Source organism: Nyctibius grandis, chromosome 4 (genome assembly GCF_013368605.1).
Source record: "Nyctibius grandis isolate bNycGra1 chromosome 4, bNycGra1.pri, whole genome shotgun sequence".
Classification (NCBI taxonomy): Eukaryota; Metazoa; Chordata; class Aves; order Nyctibiiformes; family Nyctibiidae; genus Nyctibius; species Nyctibius grandis.
In genome coordinates this window covers 31422955-31444482 of record NC_090661.1, presented here as the reverse complement: position 1 = coordinate 31444482, position 21528 = coordinate 31422955, and the positions used below count along the sequence as shown (strand labels likewise).

Below are 21528 nucleotides of genomic sequence, written 5' to 3'. Positions count from 1 at the left end.
GCTGGGTTAGCATTCAATAGTAATGGTTATTGTTCATTGCTAACATCAATTCACACCTTAAGAGGCACGGATTTGTAGTGTTTAACGTGTAAGGCTATGAAACATTTCAGAAATCGGCAGATTTGTCACATTAACTTCTTAAAAATACTTAACATAGTTTCCAAAGACTATTCAAGCATCTCAAGCTTTCACAGTCAAAATCATCACATGCCTAATTTAAAGGCACTTCAGCATCAACATGCTGGTAAACTCTTCCACATCTACTATTATTTCAAACTAGAAGTGTATTTAAGACATAAAATAAAAGCCACAGTTACCTGTGCTGAGTACCAGTCTTTCTGATCTGGAGGAACAGAATGGCATGCAAGCTGTATTTATAAACTAATTAAAAATAAGAAGTTATTTGTAATATGAGATTTATAAATTAGACATTAATCAATAAAGTTCAATATGTAAATTCCAAAACTAAAGAGGACAACCGGGCAGCTACCAGTGTTGCGAGAGCACACAGCAAAGTGATGGAAATGGCCTATTTCCTACTGATGGTGGTTTCAGCAAGGCCACATATGGCCTAATGACATAACACACTGACTAGTCACAGGGACCCCAGGGATAAGAACTGACACTCACAAGTCCCAGTGAGGACACTCTACAGGACTCGGCGCAAGTTGTTCCCTTTTCTTCTGTCTCTGCTTGAATACAGAGCCATACGGTGTCCTCCAAACACCTCCTACCAAAGCAAGGGCTAGATAGGAAACAGCTGGAGAGTATTTACTCTGAAAAGTCAATTCTTTTATGTGTGAATGTACAACTGTATCCATACAATTTTTATTTGTCAACATGAACACAGAAATCAAGATTCATCGGAAAGGCTAATTTGCATGATACCAGGCACTGAGCAGCAAATCCTGGACTTCAAATTCAAAAATACAAACATGGTTTGCTACTCTTCCACATGGACTTTTTTCACTGATCTCTTTAGTCTTCCAGTTGGAAAAAATGGAATAAAATATGCAAGTAAACTTGCAGGCTATAGGCAACAGTAGCCTTAGACGCATTAAGGTCAAAAGAGACTGACCACCAAAAACATGAAAGTGAAAGAATAAGACAAATTAAATTAATCCAAGATATATGTGACTGTTGCATCTTCCAGAACCACGGGTAACAATCAGCTGTTAATGTTCTGTTTAACACATCCAGTTGGTTAGAACTGCTAAGAACTTGCAAATCTTTGATTTGTTTAGTTCTGTTAAGTAGAGGGAAATGACCTAATTTTTCTGATATAAATTTCACAGGCCAGTAACTCTAAAGTGCATTTGTATGAATAAAAACTACTTACCCAGAGGGACATTCGAAAAGGCATTTCAGACAAAAGAAGCCCTAGTGTCAAATATTTTCATCATTAAAACATAGACCAGCTGCAAGTTCTCAGTGAGGTAGCGTCTGGCCCAAGAAAGCAAGTTTGAAAATGTGTATGTCAATGAACTTCATTTTTTGCAATTATGATGCGTAAAGATTGCATAAAAATAAATTAAAGCACTGATAAGCGCGGCTGTATGTAATGTCTGTTAGAATCATCTGCTTCTGAATAGTTTTAAATACAATGTCTCCATCTAAGTCCCTTATACATTACATATATCTGGCACAGTTTTTCTCTCAGAAGGAGGATTTACTACTGAAATACGGTAGTTACTTTTTAGTTTGCTAGGACAGTGGAAGAGAATTTGCCCCTTAAAATATACTTTTACACAGATTTTTCAGCAGCTGTGACAGTGCCACATTTAACGAGGCAACTCTGAGCACATCTATAAAAGCTGCAATGTATCATGCCTCCACATCACAAAAGTTAGGAGAGCAATACCATTATGTTCCCAACGGAACAACAAAAGTTTGCAAGTCACGCTTGTCTAAACACAAGTTTAACATCCTTTTCGTACCTTTGCTGACAGACAGGCACCTATCTCTCTGCTGATACAGTGGAGTGCAAAAAATACATTCAGTCATACCCTCCAGCGTCCTGGCTCTTCTTCCAATGCAACTTTAGCTGATTCAAAGCAGTTTATGCAGAAGAGCAGTGCAGGAAAGGGAGTAGCCATCCCAAGGCCCTATTTTGAATGTGTCACATTACCACCTCAAGCATGGTTAGATTTCCAACACAGTGAAGAGCTATCTGTAAATACATCCTACACACACTAAGATGACTGAGAAAATATGATCAGTTGCTCATTACATACAACACAGCCACTTCAACTAGTGGAAAAACAGACTGTTAAAAAAAAAAAAAGTGTTATTGCCTAAAAGTAACAGTACGCGCCCAGGATTATCACCACCTCCAAATTTATAAGCACAGCAGTGGAGAGAACCAACTGTTCATCAAATCCACTTCACTGAATTTTAAAGCAGCAATCTCATAGAAATTTTGCCAACACTTTCCACAGAGCATCTTCTCTACCGAAATGAAGACAATCCATAGATGCATCAGATTTGCTCAAAATCCAACAGCACACTTATGGACTTTAATTAACAATAAGGATCAGCTGTGGATGTAGCACAGGAAGAGCTTCAAGAACTGTGCCAATGTAGAAAACCTTTCAATAACATTAAATCTGTTTGCAGTAAAGCATTCTCCAAGCACAATGAATGCGCAGCTACTGGAGTCCCTGTCCAACACTAACAGAACGAAGCCGGGAGGCAGGATGAAATCCTGTTTGCAACAAGACTTTCAAAGGGCTTCCACATGTTCTGTAATATCTAAAAAAAGGATAAAACTGTGCTAGCACTCTACAAACACCCCAACTTTGGGCAAAATAGGTAAGAAGTTAAAAACCACATGAACTTAACACTACTTTAAGAGAGAGACATTTCTTTCACCCAAACTTTCATGATCTTTCTCTTTCACAAGAGAAACCAAGAGCAAGTGTTCCCTACTCTGCATTTGCACTAGTCTCATCTTTCCAAAAAAAGAATGTTGATTCTTACCTAAATAAAATAGCAAGCATTAGAAGAAACAAAGCCCTCGACATGGCTTCTACTACATTAGTTTCATGTATCTTACTTTCACACAGAAAACCCTAAAGACATCTGTATAGCCATTTGTTAACAATTCTCATGTCTTCACCTGCTGTACAGGTAAAATCTTCATCATCCCTGCAAAAGTCAGACTCCAGTCTTGGCACTCAGCTCTGCTTTGAGCTCCAAAAACTACAGCTGATGATTTTTATAGAGTGGGCAAGGCAGATCATAAAGAATAAGGACAGCCTAAGCCCCTCCTGAAACATATTAAACTGTGGTTGAGCAGCCATACTACAGGCAATGGACCACTCTGGACTTCCCATTTAGGAACTTTAAGAAAATGAAGATATTTTCACCATGTTTCAGACTTCAATGCATTCCTATTTATCAACCATTTTTCAAAAAAAATCTCAGTTTATTCTGCTCCATTGAGGAGCATCAGGAAGAAAAGTCACCCCATCAGATATTTAAGGACACAGGTGACAGCATACTTTTCCTGGAATGTATGAATTTCCAAATAATACCCAAGAACAGCATGACAGGATACTCTCTCTTCAATAGCACAAAGTTCTATTCTTTTTGCGAGCAAAATAATAGTACCACCCACTAAACCGATGACTCTACATCTGGTCTATCTCGTTCACTCACAATGGCATACTTCCTGTCTGTATCTATTAAACACCAGTTAACACCCACTTTGCATCCCAAGCTTAACAAAAATTTCCACTACTGCCCATCTCAAGGCACAGTATTTTGGAAGATAATTTCTAATCGAATAAGCTAAAATGCCTCTTAATGTCAAACTGCCCTGATTTTAAGTTTTCATCTAATTGCAAATTCTTTAAATATTAATAGTCTACCATTCTGACCAAATCAAGAAACATATGTAAAGATCTGTTTACTTCAGGGTATTTTTTTCAATGAACAAATTAAATTAATTCAGTGAATGCCAAGACAAAGCAGGCAAATAAGGGTAAACAAGTCCCATTATGATGACAGGATGCAAAGACTCATCCATATCAATGCCTCTCCAGTACAGAATAGCCTAAAACCCTTTTTTGACTCTGGGTACATGTGCCCAGAATAGATGAATGCTTCATTTAAAGACAGGAAGCATTTGTCATTATAAGTGCGAGTCCTGACTGAGAGTTTAGAAAGTCAGTCTTTAAACATCAAGAAGTGGTTCACACGCTTTGTGTTCAGTAAAAGACTGAAAAAGTTTGAGTAAAACTAAATGTCTAGAAATGGAGCATTTTGCTTTTCAACCTGTGTAATGGCAAAATTATTAGAAAATAACAATCCTCAAGCTAACAGCTCTGTTCTCTCCTAGACAGTGTTAAACCTTAATCTAAACTTGACCTTCCATAAAGCAGTTACTCACTTTCAAAGCTCTGGCAAAACACCATCTCTGTTTAGTATTGGATTACAGTTCCTTCCTTCTAGCAGAAAACTAACACAAGACAAAAGACAAATATGCAAGCAACCATAACAAAGTAGAAACGTTATATACAGTTGAGTATATGTAAAAGCACATAAGCAAGCTCTCTCAAATTTATTGTGCATCTGCACATACCCACAGCTTTACAAAAATATGTAACAGCCAGTTTCAAGAGTTCCAACTAGCAACATCACCTGTTTAATTACTGGACAGAATTACTTTAAGTATAATACAGATAAAAAGTAATAAAAGCTTCTAGGGGTCAGAACCATAAACTGTTTTCCTTGTGCATAGATATTTAATCCATTAGCTTTCCATAAGTGTCATCTGCTTACAATCTATTGTAGAATTATTATTAGTGTGCCTCGAGGAAGAAAGCACATCTAACAAGATACGTTAAATTTAATATTTATTTTTATTGTTAATATATTTCTTAAGTATTAATATTATGCATTATTCTAAAATATTAAAATAATATTCATTATTAAATAAAGGTGAAGAAGAAATGGTGACACAAAAGAAAATACCTATTTATAACACTCATAACCTGGAAAGAGTTCTCAGAATTCAAAAAGGTAATTTCAGTTTCACATGCATTAATAGTCTGTAATATACACACACACAAAATACAGTACAAGTTGGGGACAGACCTGTTGGAGAGCAGCGTAGGGGAAAGGGACCTGGGGGTCCTAGTGGACAACAGGATGACCATGAGCCAGCAGTGTGCCCTTGTGGCCAAGAAGGCCAATGGCATTCTGGGGTGTATTAGAAGTGGTGTGGTTAGCAGGTCGAGAGAGGTTCTCCTCCCCCTCTACTCTGCCCTGGTGAGGCCGCATCTGGAATATTGTGTTCAGTTCTGGGCCCCTCAGTTCAAGAAGGACAGGGAACTGCTAGAGAGAGTCCAGCGCAGAGCCACGAAGATGATTAAGGGAGTGGAACATCTCCCTTAGGAGGAGAGGCTGAGGGAGCTGGGTCTCTTTAGCTTAGAGAAGAGGAGACTGAGGGGTGACCTCATTAATGTTTATAAATATGTAAAGGGCAAGTGTCATGAGGATGAAGCCAGGCTCTTCTCAGTGACATCCCTTGACAGGACAAGGGGCAATGGGTGCAAGCTGGAACACAGGAGGTTCCACATAAATATGAGGAAAAACTTCTTTACAGTGAGGGTGACCGAACACTGGAACAGGCTGCCCAGAGAGGTTGTGGAGTCTCCTTCTCTGGAGACATTCAAAACCCGCCTGGACGCGTTCCTGTGTGATATGGTCTAGGCAATCCTGCTCCGGCAGGGGGATTGGACTAGATGATCTTTCGAGGTCCCTTCCAATCCCTAACATTCTGTGATTCTGTGATTCTGTGAAAATCGTAGCATGGAAGACACTCTAAGAACTTAGCAAATGCTTACAACCTCAAGTACTAAAAGGAAACCCAGGTTTTACTCTGCAATGTTTTCAATTATCAAAAGGGAGGAAGGATTCCTTTCCAAGCACAACCCACCACTTACCTTACAAGTCAAACTGTAACCGTAACTCCACTTTTAACAGAGAGAACTGAGTACCTTTCCGTGCAATCCAAGAGGTCTATCAGTTCTGCTCTTCCAGAAAAACGAAGACAAATATTATATTACTCCTCTGCCTAGGTACATGATTTATTTTAACTGGATATTAATGTAGGATATCTCAGACAGCGATTTTCCAAGACATTTGTTACATGAGTCATCTGGCTTTAGAAAAAAAGCCACATCCTTTGCAATGAGAGCTGACTGTAAAATACGTCAGTGTGTAATGAAGCATGCCACTGGCTTATGCTTGCCAAAAAAAACCCAAATAATAATTCACGGCAAGAGTACCTCATGGATATCCGAAAGAAAGGCAGAAACTCTTACCTTAACAGGAAAGCTACACTTGCCAGTACGAACGCCTTCTTCATCAGTCTGCCACTGATGCGGCCTACTGGCCTCTGGGACATAGACATCTTTCTTTCTCCTAAAGCTTTGCCGTAATTTGTTCATTTCTCAGATTTTCACGTCCTAGAAGAAGAAAAAAAGAATACTGCCAATAGGGACCAAAACACACATTTAAGCCACTTTGAGTAACCACTATCACGACAAATGTCCCTGTGAAAAATCTGAGCTTCTGCAAATATGAATGGAGGGACCTGTGAAAGGAAAATATTTTGGACATAGATTCAGAGAAAGATAGATATTCACTTCAAAGTGGAAAACACAAATCCACGTTACTTGTTTAATATCTTTCCACAGCAACTGAAGCATTAGACCCAGGAATAACTATTACTCTGAGCATAAGGTTACCTAAAATAGCTGACAGAGCTCTGAAGAGTGATGCGCATGAAATCCTGCCTCCCCGAATTTAAACACCTACCTAGAGCAATCAAGCAGGACACCAGTAGCACAAGCTTCCAAGGCACCCATGCAAGGCAAGGATTCATAGACCTAAGACTGTTCCTAAAATTAGGTGCTTGTGCCGTTCTTTAAAGTATGAGTGATAGGTTCATGATGTTACTGAGGGGCACAGTGCAGCCCTTGCTTCGTTGACTGGTAAAAGTTCTTATGTTTAAATGAGAAATGCACTGAACTGGCTTCCGTGTCCTCAGAAAATCTCTAAACAATTACATCATCTTACCTCTCAAAGGGGGAAGACAGTTCTGTAATTACACTTCCAAAGCCTAGAATTAGATGCTTTTTATACACTATTCTCTTATGTATCAGTTTCTATATACAAGCCAACATACACTTTAGACATGCTCACCTTTACCAGATTCAAACTACAATTAGCCAAGCAGCTATCAGAGGAAGTACTACTAATAAAAAGACTTGATATTCAGCTACAGCAGTAAAATCATATGGCATACAACGTGGGGAATAGAGAAAACATGCTGAAAGGCTTCTTGAGACGTTGCTCTTCTTTCCTGCAAGAGAAGCCTTCTTACAACCATGACGTCCCATTTTGATAGAAAAAAAAGATGCTGCAGAATGCAAGGCAAAAAAATCTAACTGAATTATATATGCTTATTTTCCATTAGATTAACTAAGCTACTGAATATAGATGTTTATGGGTGTCAATAGGTGGCCTTTGAATGAAAGAAGCTTTAAAAGCAGTTTGAACACTACTTTAAACCCGGAAAAGAACTAGTGTTTTCCAGTTAAAACTATCTGACATAGGTGAGAAAAATCAACACATTCTTGTTTGTGGTATCTGACATTTAAGAAGCTTAAATTCAAAATGCAATAATTTCAAATCTGAACAAAAGCCAGAAATTAAAAGCACTACAGAAAATCACTGCCTACCACTACTAGTTCTCATCAGCCAAATTAAAAATATTAAATTGTTTTATATCTTATGATGCACTTTAGCCATTCTAAATAACAAAAAGGTGTGAGTTTTGTCACTGACTCCTCAAACCCTCCTTCAGCAACTGTTACTTTCCTCCTCAAGCTGTAAGTCATTAGGCAAGTCAGTTCCCACTGTATCTTACAGGCATGGCATTGGCTCATTTCTCTAGAATCTTCCATCTTTCCATAATCTATTAAAAGCAATATTGTAAAATAAATAATAATTTAAAGATATACCCATGGATAAAGAAAACACCACTATACCACTAAAACTGGGAAATTTAAGTGTGGTGATGTTAATACTTGAAGTGCAAATAAGCATGCTACTAATATGCATGAGATCAGTGATGAATGCAATACTGCCTGGTCTTGTAGCATTGCAGGGCACTCTTTCAGCGTAAGGGATAATTCCTGAAGTATTTCTACATTAGCAACCAACCAGACAAAACTCCCCTTTGCAGCAAACACCTGTGCTCAAAGCTGCTTAATGAGCATTTGAAAGCAATGAGGTGTGGCACTCCAAGCAATCCAAATCTCTCTTGTAAATTAAGTGAAGGGTTGAGATGTATGGCAAAGGCTAGTTGACTGTCCCTGGGAGGGAGCATGTACCTGGAAGAGCCACAAGCTCTAACAAACAGTGTAAGAGCAGGAATAGGAAGTCGCTTAGGGATTCTGAATCACAATTATCTAGTTAGAAAGCAGTATTAGCTTCATTCCTTCATAGCTGCAAAACACCTGACATAACTAGTAACATAAAATATTTTCTTGAATTTACTTGGTAGGATTTAGAGATGAGAACATGTTTGCAAAACAAAAACCATGCACATTTCCCACCACTAAACAAGATGAAGCAGCTCCTCTACAAACACAGTTTCTTTATTTTACAAGCTAAAAGCCATTTTAAAATCTTTGAACGTGCAAAGGCAATTCTGGAATTTTAAGAGGAGGTGCAAGGCTTCTATTCTCTATTAAGGCTGAGAGATGCATTAGAGCAGTGTTAGCTATATATTTTGCTTTACCAACTGCAGACAGAGGAGTTTATGCATCACTGAGTATAAAGGAACCAGAATTTCAAGGGCGGCCATTCAATCACCTCTGGCAGGTGACACTTACTGCAGCAAATCAACATGCGTGTGGCACCTCAGCTCACGAGGACAGACACCCACTCTTGTCCCTACTGAAGACTGGCAGTGCTACAGCACGATGAGCAAAACCGCTGCTCCAGCTGCTTCGATGCAAAGCTCAGGAGTCTGGTCAGCGTGTAGCTTAAAGCCCAGCTGTCCAACCTTGCACTGTGGTGACTGAGAAACCGGCATAGATACTCTGTTCTGCCAAAAAGGGCAATAGACTCTTAAACTGATACAGAGAGATGCAGTAAGGCTCATCTGCTGATATTCTGAGTATGACCAATTAAAAGATGTTTTGTAGAAATTTCTAACCTACAAATGTGTAAAAACCAATGGAAAAGTTTTCAAGGTAACTGAATCTCAAAAGCTTCAGTAAGCAACAAAACAAGAACTGAGAACAGCACGCAGCTGCTGTATCACTTGTGAAATCAGTCTGATTGCCTTATCATAATATTTGCTTATGTGAGCATTTCCTTGGACATCTCCCAGGAAGCATTGCTTTTGCCCATGAGACTGGTACCTTATCAGAGATTTATTTCAGCCAGGAATCTCAATCCACAGAGGATGATGAGAATAAGAGTTCCTCAACTACACTTCCGATGAGAGACTGAAGTGGCATTTTGCCCAAAAGTATTTTCTTTTTTCACCAAAAACCAAACCCATTTTCCTACATGTTCTAATTTTGGGGTCATTTGGCAACAAGCATTTTAAAAATAGCTTATTCTATTTAATAGAAATGCGGACAAATAGCAAGATTAATTTCTGGTCAAGCAACCGGAGAGCTTTCTCTAACTGCCACACTCGGATTTTCTGAGATGTCAGACTGTTTTGAGTAGGTTGCAAAATAGTTTGCCCTATAAGCACCTAATTTGCTGGTAACATGCATGTCAGCCCAATATAACTAGAATTGCCACCTGATGCAAAAGCGTTAAGTAAAACAATTCACACAGGCTGCGTATTTGAGGATTCAGGAGAGAAGCACATGAATTGCTGCAATTAAGTGGTGAAATTTCTACTAATTTTCTCTGGAGCGCAAAAATCCCCATGCAGGAACTCTAGAGAAAAGCGAGTGAGCATTTTCTACGTCGATTCTTTGCAGTGCACTTCACGTTTCCATACAAGCATAGCATGCCTGCCGACACGATGAGAGGCACCAACCTAGGCTGCAACAAGCTGGCAGGGTATTTTCTACTGAACTGACAGCGTTATTGACACCATTAAAAGTTTCATACTCTGTCTTTGGATTATGTAGGCTGAAAGTTATGTGTCCCCTATTTTTTTATATTCAGCAACTGATTTTTGTTCTGTAATTAAAAGTATTTTAAAAACCCCAAAGAAGAAACAAACCAAACCACCAAAGACATGATTTCCTTTTCGCTTTTACAACTCCAAATCCAGCTTGGGCCCAGAGAGACGACAATGCAGAAATAGTATTTGAAGATAAACATGGTGAAAAGCCAAGATGGGAAACTCAAAATCTAATTAAAGCACAAAATGTAGCATTATATCAGAGATAAACCAGTAACAAAGGCTGAAAGCACTGAGATCTTCTGGAGAAAAGGGGAAACAGAGCCCCTCTGGGGTCTGTCACATTTCAAGGTTATCTCTACCAGAAGGCTAACTGCAGACAGCTTGACATCTGAACGGTCATGTCCATTGGAAAAAAAACAACCAAACAAACAAGAAAACCTCCACCACTTTTGCAGTCCAAGAGATTACAACATTAGACTAAACATTAGACCAGTTCCCGAAGCACCATACAAGCATCTACAAAAGGCATGGAAAAGACAAAAGTTATTTATATAGTGAGTTTATAAATTTATGTTGCCATTTCTTTTTATGCAAATGGATATATTTTGGATATTTTGAAAACACAGCTCCAAAACCGATTTAAGAAGAGCTTTGGCACCACTATTCTTCTGACCACCTGAAAAGGTATCATTTTAATCCATATCAGTTCGCTGACAATTCAGGGGCAGCACAGAGACAGAAACGACATTATCACGGATAAAAGTGCATGTTGAAGCACTCTTGGCTTCACTGCCTCGTGCATCATCAGGTTATGGCTGCAGAACAAATTACTGCAAGATAAACTAGCATGTTAATTCATGTCTTGTTAGCTGCTCTGCTGTACGGATGTGTTCACTTTTACCCTTCAGTGAGCACAAGCCAGCGATTTATCCTTCAGTGAGAAATGGGTAAGCTTTGACATTAACTGAAGTTCGATCAGGTGGGGGCTGCTGATGACGCACATTTGGAGCTTAGCTTGCCTTGCAGGAGTTTACCCATTTACCCATACCTTCAGACAGGCAATTCCTTTACATTTTGCATAAAAGTTTGTTGCATAGCAGTTGCTGCTACAAGGTGATCCAAACTACAGAATCTGCAGGGCAAAAGGACAGTATTGGTACCTGAATTGCATGCACAAATTTAACTGGTTAGATTTTAGGTTAGGGGTACTACAAATTTCACACTTCTAAGTAACCACTGATCGTTTCAGCACTGAGGACAAAAAAACAGCACAAGCCCATTTTTATCCTTCTCCTCAACTCTAGCCTTCACAAAGGTTATTTAATCTGCGTTCAGTTATGTGGTATCTTTTTTGTTTGCAATGGAAAAGGATAAAAACTGATTTTAAGTCTTCAGCCAGTTTTTTAAAACCATTCAAAGATTTGGAATTACTTTCTGTTTTCTCTCTCTCAGAACTGAATACTGTTTCCTATTTACTTTGCCAATTTAGAAAAAGAAAGTCATGGGTCAAATAAGGGCAAAGTACTCTCTGCAGTCTGCAACATATACAGAGTAGCCAGGGCGCAGGAGGGAACCCTGTCCGGTACCATCCTCCTGCTTTGCAGCACAAGTCCTCCTGCAAGCCTGAACCATTAGGAATAGACCATTGACACATCAACAAAATTCATAGAAGTAATGCATTTCAAACAGCAGGGAAATCTAGGTTTAAGAACAATGTGTTATAGGGATTGTTCTAAAACTTACAAGCCTCCACATAAAACTAATTCAATTAACATGTACATTCAGACTAAGTGATTAAAAAAAAAAGTCTCATTCATACCTCTACTGCCTGCTGGCCACACACAGGTGCAGTAGGAGCAGCTGCACAACTATCAGCTCCTATGTGCTCTCTACCAGTGAAATACACCTAATATCATTAATAAAGAACGATCAAGCCAAACAGCCCCAAACCCCGACCAACAGGTTCATCCATCTCTAATACTTTTTTTTGCCTAAGAAATACCAGGTATTTCTTGACATCAAGGCTTTCTGTATAGGATGTGTTTTTCCTGCCAAAGTTACCTGATACTTCAGACCTAAGAGGACATGCAAATTATCTTAATCTCACTGAAAAAAATGTGTTTGCCTAACCTACTTACCAGGAAAACACTCCAGAAACATTCCTTGGCATGCCTGCAAAGATCTATATCCTCAGAAAACTCCATGGCTTTGAGCTCTGATGCAAGTACGACCTGGTCAGACCTGTGCAAAGACTCACATCTAACAGCTAGCTTTTTAGCATTTTCAAAACTTGAATTTTATTACAAAAACCACAAGGGTCCACACCAGGAAATGCAAACAGCCTGCACTTCCATATTTCAGAAGAGTATTCCACATTGCTTTTTCCTATAAAACTCAGTTCACTGCTTACACTTCAACATTACTGCAAATCTCGGCTATAAGTGGGACACAAGGACATCAGCAAGGAAATATGCTTTTTTCAAGCCATTTTCCTGGGACAAGATTTGGTTTTGGTAGGCTTACCTGCAGTATGAGCACAAATATAAAGAAGTGGTTCAAAACATTTAGATATATTTTGCTTTAAAAGGCACAGTTTGACTCTCTAAATTTAAGACGACAAGGTAAGAAAGTTTAATTTATAAGAAAGAGGCAAGCTAGGAAAGCAAGCTGATTGCCGCCAAGGTAAATAGTCTGTCCCTGTCTATTATGAAGCTGCCAGAATGGAGTTTTATTTCTCTGAAAAATCCTTATTAAGCATTGCTGTTAAACAAACAGTCTCCCCTCCTCTCCCACTTACACAGTACAAAAACATGTAATGCCCTATCTCTCCAAGTCTACTGTAAAGGTTAGCCAAAACTCGCTGCAATTGCCCTGCAACAGCTTCTCTGCAATTATTCACCAGCACAAGAACACAGAGTACCTTATCTTCTAAGGAAGAAAAGGTCACCGCATGTGTCAGATTTTGAATCCAGAACTTTGAGCCTTTTTGTAAGTTTAGATCTCATAAAATCTAATTAAATCCAGCACTGTCACACTGAAGCAAACGAAGGCATGTAACCATATGAGCATTCTCACTAAAACCTTAACAGTCCTGCTTACGCAATATGGTATGACTAACCACATTACTCACCACATGGGTTTCCAACCCATTTACCCTTTCATTACCCAATTAAAATCTAATAATACAATACTACAAAGTAAGCATTCTAAGACATCAAAATACACACAAAAGTGAAGCATGAATTCATTTCTTAGGCCAGTAAATACATACTTTGTTGTTGTTATTATTACTTAAGAGTTCAGATTAAGGGGATTTTCCTTGTTGCAGAAAAATAGCATTGGATACGTAATAAAAGGACTACTCAAACAAGCATATCAGCTGCAGAAAACTCACCTTCCAGCAGGAAAGTAATATTTACATCATACTCTGAAAATACAGCAGAAAAAGCAACCTTAAACTCTTTACATAATACTGAAGAGGTCAGAGCTGTAACAATAATATAAATTTCTCTGACAGCGTTCTTCGAAATCCTGATGTGCTGTCATCATAAGATGTGAGGTACTAGCCATGCTCCCAAATCCATCAGATTTCCTGCTGTCTCATACCTGAACTAAGGTAGCTGATCATGTGAGCACTCCACAGCTGTTTCCAGAGCACTTGACAATTCTACTTGCACCATGGATGAGGGCGTAAGAAGGGGAAAAAAAAAAATGTTACGACAGCAACATCTTTCTGGCAAAAAACAGAGTTAAACAATAATTGCAGATACCTTATGAAATATCAGGAAATGAAATCATGAACTGTGCTCCAATACACAGTTAACAATTGTGTGGCTAAAACATCCAGCTACCAGAAGCCCTGTCCTAAAGCTTAGAATTTTGTAAAATACGCCAGACTTTTCAAACACAAATATTCCCAGACAGCAGCAATTAACTACAGCATTCAGTATTCTACAACAGTACATAACAGAAGCATCAGCACAGCAACCACACTCAGACTCTTAAACTGTCAGAAAAATACAAGTTTGATCATTGCAAGGCAGAAGTTATTTCTAAAGATATGCAACGCTCTTTCTAGCAGTCATAAGAGAAATCACTTGCCTCTCCCAAACCTGAGCAGTTCAGCAAATAAAAGAAAGCAAGCATCATTTTCTCCATCAATAACCATTCTAAAGCAAATGTCCCAATTCATCAGACTCCACAGAAACTGCAAACTCTGACTACGGTCCTATACAATATACTAAAATGTTTAAGTGCAGAAATGTGAGGCAGTAATCCCCTTGTTTTATAGTATCACTCTAAAAATACCCCACAATGACTGTCAGTCACTAGTGAAAAGCAGGTCTCCTAAACACTCTATGTGATACAAAGCAACTTGAATTACGGTACGTATAACTGAAAATAAGCAAAAGTTTTCTAAAGAAATACTAGCTGTGCCTTGTAGAAAGCAGTTCAAGCAATTCTGCTTTGCAGCTCATCTGCACGCACGTGAAGAATTTTAACTAACCAAGTCACACCGTTTCCAAGTGAATCATTTACATTTAGGGCAGCTAAACCTCAGACAACTAAACAGTTTTCAAACATGAACATCTCAGGTTTAAAAGGTATCTTTATAAAGATATGTTGAAATTAGAAAAGAAATTAGGTATTAAAGAAAATACAAAAAGGGCTGAAACCATGGAAGAAAAGACTTCTTTTAATCACACAAAATTAAGAATCAAAGCTTGATGTTAAATGTCAAATCTCACAAAAATAAGTGCATTTTCAAAATTAAAAGAAAATAACTTTTACAAGTAAAATAAGCATATTTTATTGGTAAATCACTCACAAATCTAAGGTTTTTACACTGGAGTTACTTCAGTAGGACCAATGAGTGTTTTATAACCAAATAATCAGTGTTTGAATAGACAAGGAACTGTATCCAGTATAGCAAACATCTGCTGCTTAGGAGTAGAAAAGGTCAAATATAAATCAATCAATCATATCTTTGTGCCACTGACCTGATCACCACCTGCTTACTGTGAGTCCAGAAACATATGAACACACGCTGTATTTTTGGTTCTAGATCTTAAGTGAGAGCAGGAACAGCAGACAAACAAGCTACAGATCCAGAGCACACGTTTCAGGAACCAACATGCCCTCTAAACCAGATTACTTGGAGGATCCATTTCAGCAAGATTAAAAAAATGTATTCATACTGAAGCTTTACGTAGTGTTTCACATACGACAGTCATGCTCAACACAAAAGTGAAAGCCACAGCATTTTGGACAATGGATCCAGCAACAGTGCTCTGCACCGGCACACAGCAGCCTTGAAAGTCCAGTCCACTGCTCTATGTGGCCCACGTTCAGGAAGCATTTGGAACAATCAACTATAAATTTGTATCAGCTTTATGAGAAGTCTTCAGTGGGAATGGATAGTAGTGCTGCCAAGTCTGTCAGCAAGTAGGGTTCAGGTATAGAGAAACTAGGTAAATCACACTAGGTAAATCCACAAAAATAATAGCATGCTCAGATGCAGAATGGGGAATTACAGAGGGCTGTCTGCTGGAAACCGTGATTTTTATTTTATTCATATATGCTCTCAAAAGCAAATAGTTAAGTGACTTTACAGCTAATGCAAAGTGCTCTGGATTAGATTAAACTGATTTTAAAGATACAAGAGGATCTCACAAGAAGAAATTATTCTGTAATAAAAACAGCAGAGAAAAGCACATGGAAGAAGGGTAAGAAAATGACCCTAACTATAAATAATAATGAATATGAATTCAGCTATTTCTATTGCCTAAGAAAGATCATAAATCACATGTTTAGTTCTCTAAAAACCTGTCGAATAAGCAAACAGTGTAAGAACTGTTATGAAAGGAGCAGAGCAAAACCAGTAACATGCCACAGCCTAAGACCAGACAGTGCTCAGCTTCAATACCACATAGATTTTGTAGGTAATATACCCTTTCTGAAATGAAACTAAAAGGTGCTAGAAGGTAACAAGGATAATTAGGACTACATCAACAGCTTCTGTTCAAGGACAGATTAGATATATCAAAGATCTTCACCTCAGAAAAGCAATTTGCTGGTGGGGAGAGCTACAAAAATTACAGTACCACAAGTGTTAGAAAATGAACAGGGAATGATGATTTTCCAATTCTTACGTCGTAGAAATTGCGGAGAAACAACGGAATTCTCTAGCACTCCAGGTTTCAAAATAAAAAGAGTATTTATCTCATGATACAGAATTAACTTACACAATTCCTTGCCCTAGGATGTTTTACAAACTAAAAATAGAAAAGGATTTTAAAAACCCAGTTTAATTATTTGCTCAGAACTTCCAAAGGCTATTAGAAACTATAGTGGAGGTGCAGCCTCCCATTCAGGAAATCACCCAGTCCAATCTGACCAGCTGGGAAGGCTTATTTCATGTCTTCCTTACCCTTCTATTCTTCGGGGTCCGACACTGACCATATCAGAGAGAATTACTGTGCTACAGAGCCCTGTTGCAAACCAGCATAACTCACAAGCTGGTCTCCCTTCACCACCAATTCAACTGGCCAAACCCCCGTGTTACAGCTGTCACCACAGAGTTGTTAGTACCCAGCTACACCAGGAACCAGCAAGAGTTGGCTCACTACACATGGTGAAGATCTCCCTTTCCCAAACCCACAGAAGCAGAAGCTTCTATAGTTCAAGACACTTAAATGAAAACCAGCACATGAATTTGTATATTCCAGATAGCTCACAAAATTACTGTGGCGACAAGGCACGTGTGCACTAGTCAATCTCAATTAGAAAATGAAAGTTAGCTTAAACTGTCATGAAGTACGCGTGAGGAAATATTAGCTCATACATTCACAAAATGACAGATGACTCCTTGTGATACCATTACTGCAGTGGGCCCAAGCACTTCAGTCAGTCACTGCTTGGCAGCTGTTATGTGGCAGTTCAGGACAACTTACGTACTCCCATCCTTCAACAGCTAGATAAATATAATTAAGGTCCTTTTATCTGTGCATTTTCTTCAGCTTGTTCATGCTAAATCAGCCACACTTTTGACTGCAGACAATGCAGAGAAGGAGGGTGTAACAAAAGGCATTTTTAATATTAATTTATAACTCATAAAGTGAAATTGTGAAGGCTTTGCGTCAAGCTTTTGTGAAAATGGCAGGTTTAGATAATAAAAATGAGCCTAGAGAAAATACGCAGTGACTTTTTCTGGCTGTCAGAATATCAGAAAATCACTTGTCATCCCTCAATAAGCCTAGAAACACAAAAGAGTTCACTTTCACATAAAAGATAGGCAGAATCTTCTTAGAGAACTCGCTCTGGTGTCAAACATAGCAACTGCGGTTAACTTGTAAGAACATAAATTTTTCTTCACAGAAATATTCTCATTTATTATATTAGGAATTAATGTTACCATTTGTACACCTGTCCAGTGCAAGTTTTGAGTTGTTCAATAACTCTTTTCTCATAATAGCTCTTTGCAAAACATTACCGGGAACTAACAGGATTACTTCCCAAATCTGTTTGCTTTACACAAATGTAATCAAATCAGAAGCTAACTTAATGAAGTCAGATACAAGCTATAAATTCTTCTAAGCTCACAGGATGCAATGTTTTCCGAATTCCCCCACCAGTTAAATACCTTTAAAAATACTCTGCATCCTCTCTAGAGTCCAATACAAGCCACATGTTTCATCACCCACAGAACTCACAAGATGTTTAAGGAATCTGTCACCATAGTCACAACAAGAGGTGTCTAAACAGGGTAGTCTAACACAATTCCAGCTTTCTAGAATTCTTTACACAGCACGTAAAACCTCATTTCATGCCTAACGTTTCCCATGTCTGCTTACTGCGAAGCCTCAAGAAGATCCAAGCAAAACTTCAGTGGCACGCTTACTCAGTGATTTTGAAAATTATATATAGCAACATAACTAAAGAAATATCCTTTAAAAGTATTTAACTTCATAAAATCCTAATCTATGTAATTTGTGGCAAAAAATTCCCCAACCCCAAGTGTCATAGAATCAGTTACCAGAATGTAACGTTCATATGACAGTAGAAAGAATATGTTGACTTGGTGATTGACTTACGTTTTTCTCCTCAGGTTCTGCAATAGTACTTTTCTTAAAAATCCCTCTCAAAATCCCTCTCTCTTGAAGCTATAACCTTGGCTCCATGGATATACAAAAAAAATGAACCTATGGGCTGAAAAAAAAACAGAGAGATGATAAAGTCAAGTCCAATACAGGTTAAAAAAGGTTTCATCTGAGAACTTATGTTCTTTCCTCCCTGTACCTCAAAAGCCAACGGATTTTTAGATTTCAAGTGCTTCTTTTAAAGCAACAACCCCACAATCTGAAATTGTTCCACCATTATAATCAACTTGCCACAATTCCAGACAAGGCTGGATTTTCCTTTAGTTCATCACAACAGACCTGAAGCTTCTCAGACCTATGCCAAAACCTTTTATCTTACTAATTTCAATGTTTGCATATTATCAGTTGAGGGTAACTGGGGAGGGAGGGAATCTCAATAGAACCAGGGAGGATTTTGGGTGGGGGATTTTTCTGGTCCAAAAAAATTAATCAATAAAAAGACAAATCAAATCAGACTGCATTTAAGGTTTGGGGTTGTTTTGTTTTTTTTTTTTAAGAACTCCAAGTCAAGTTTTTCAGATCAGCTCGTATAAACAGATGCATACCCACCCCCCTACTCCCTCTTCCTATCCCTTGGCATTTAAAGGCTTTGCTTATAAAGATAGTAACATCTGTCTTTACAGAGGCAGTGGATAGGAATTTAACTGCTATCACTATAAAATCTCACAGGCGCTATTTTTTTAAGTACTGATAGTAATCTCTCAGACCTTTCATTTCACAGAAGTTATCAGGTTTCATTATGATCACTAAAATTAGTATACATTATTTCTGATCAGCAATAATATATTATGAATCCACAATTACATGCTCAGTGAGAATTATCACATACAGCTTGATGTCTATAAATTCAGGGGTCCACATCCAAACTGTTTATTTATACTCCCATTAGACTCAATGGAGTGAAAAAACAGCTCAGTTATACAAACCTACTTTAAGTATACCTAACAATGAAAAGATATTTCTCTAAATAACTCACTCAGACATCCAGATGGTTTCCACCCTTTTTGCCTAATATCAAATTAATATTTACAAAATTCCTCCATGATAATGAAGACTTTTTTAAAGTAAACATTAATCAAGAAATGGAAGCAGTATGTTCAATTCTCTAACAATCTAGTCAAAATACTCAGTCTTTCCAGCACCACAATGAGATCTTAATTCCAGCCTGCAGACAACATTTAAACTAGTTAGTCTAATATAATACCCTCTAGTGCAGAGGGAAAAAAAATAAATCTCCTGAGAAAAAAATTACCTGAGACAGACTGTTCCAAACTAGTAAAACTGCTTTACCTACTAACTGCACCGCAAGCACTCACATCAGCATTTCAGCCTCTAGTCAAAATTAAATCTATGATAACGTAGCACACAAACCAAGTCTTTGGCTTAGAATATAATGGATTCAGCCTTACTGTACCACCTTCCTGGTCACTGGGATCTTAATTCAACTTTTTTCTGTTAGCTTTCTCCTCCCCATGTTAATACCAACTGTTAGCATACAGGTTTTATTCTCTCAAGATCAGCACAGTCTTTCTGCTATAATACAGACAACTACTACAAATAAACATGCATTAAAAGTCAGAACAAGCCTTTGCATGTATGTTTTCCTTACAAGTTGTACTTGCATCTCAAAATGGATTTTAAGAAAAGGCCACAATATGCATCCTAGTACCAATAGTTTAAAATAACCTTCATGTAATAATAAACAACCTCCACTGAAATTGTCTGTAGAATCTAGAAATCAAGATCAAAAGTGTTCTCATACTCTTAGCGCAGCAAGACACAGAACACTTACTAGGGAGGCGAAGTTTAACCAACAGCACTTTTAACAGTTGATCAATCATACATTCAAAAGGCACAAAGTTAAGATATGCATCTCAAAATACTAGTGCTGCCTTTCAGGGTCCCAGTTTATCCACACAAGGAGCTAAGACTACCACCTTTTTCCACAAATAGCGAAATCCCATAAATACTCACATTCACAAAACTCATGTTTCACCATTACTTATGAACAGTTTTCCCACCTGAGAGATTCTAAACTACTGTGTTTATTTTAGCTCTGATCTGCAAATAAATGGTCAATTTAAGAAAAACAGCAGAAGAGCATGAAAAAGTGCCTTTTATTGCAGCAAAAGCTTCATATGAAAAATCTGCTGATTTAAGTCAGAAATACCTCAAGCCATCAGTAAAGCAGATTTTGTCAGCTAGGGCCAGGTAAGAGCTACAGAAATACTGCATATTGTACTGCAATTAAGCACCTATTCCTATTAACTTTATTTAAAATCAGATGCCAGCTAAGACATGGACAAAAAGACAAAGATGTTCATTATTCAAACAAATCCGAGCACTTGGCTTCCTTGTTACTGCTGTTCAAATCCAGGAAGAAAATCCAATATCACGCTGAACTACAGAGGTAAGTACAGAGAGTACAGATCCCTAAACTGGTATAGAAATTACCTCCCTCACTCCTGCCATGATCTTAAGCAAAATAGGATCCTGTCTATCATACATGGGATCAGGCTTCCATCTCTTTCAGATGGTTAAATGCAGCCCACAGCCACTTAGCAGGTCATGTTCTCCCAGAGGGATATCAGGCTGCCCGCAAGTCAGTACCTCAGCACAGGCAGGACTGCTGAGAACAGTGGCAATTCAGCAGGTCCACTGATGTCAACAGTCCTCACGAGCACACCAGTCTGACTGAACAACTTTGGCCAGGCTGGAACTGTGACATACAGCTGGATAAACACATAATGCAATGGGTGAACAACTGGCTGACGGGTAGGGCTCAAAGAGTTATAGTAAATGGGGTTACAACGGGCTGGCGATCGGTCACTAGCGGGGTTCCTCAGGGATCCATCTTGGGGACAGTGCTCTTCAATGTCTTCATTAATGATTTGGACAAAGGACTTGAAGGACTACTATCCAAATTCGCCGATGACACAAAATTGGGAGGAGCTGTTGACACTCCCGAGGGCAGAGAGACCCTGCAGAGAGACCTAGATAAATTAGAAAGGTGGGTGATCATCAACCACATGAAGTTTAAAAGGGGAAGTGCCGGATTTTGCACCTGGGACATGGCAACCCTAGACGTACATACAGACTGGGGAGCGAGAGGCTGGAGAGCAGCCCTGTGGAAAGGGATCTGGGGGTTCTGGTCAACGGCAAGTTGAACATGAGCCAACAGTGTGCCCTGGC

At 38.6% G+C, this 21528-nt stretch overlaps 1 protein-coding gene across 8 annotated transcripts in view; it reads right to left on the bottom strand.

Annotated features, from left to right (window-relative positions):
- NUMB (NUMB endocytic adaptor protein) overlaps positions 1-21528 on the bottom strand; it is a 105459-nt gene that overhangs the window by 32014 nt on the left and 51917 nt on the right. For 7 of the 8 annotated variants that reach the window (XM_068398515.1, XM_068398508.1, XM_068398512.1 and 4 more), the window contains exon 2: positions 6333-6476. In XM_068398515.1, coding sequence (XP_068254616.1) covers positions 6333-6458 — 126 coding nt within the window. In that variant the 5' untranslated portion in view covers positions 6459-6476. Of the gene's footprint in view, positions 1-6332; positions 6477-18270; positions 18291-21528 lie in introns of those variants that run through there. The other variant, XM_068398509.1, reaches the window with a different exon arrangement.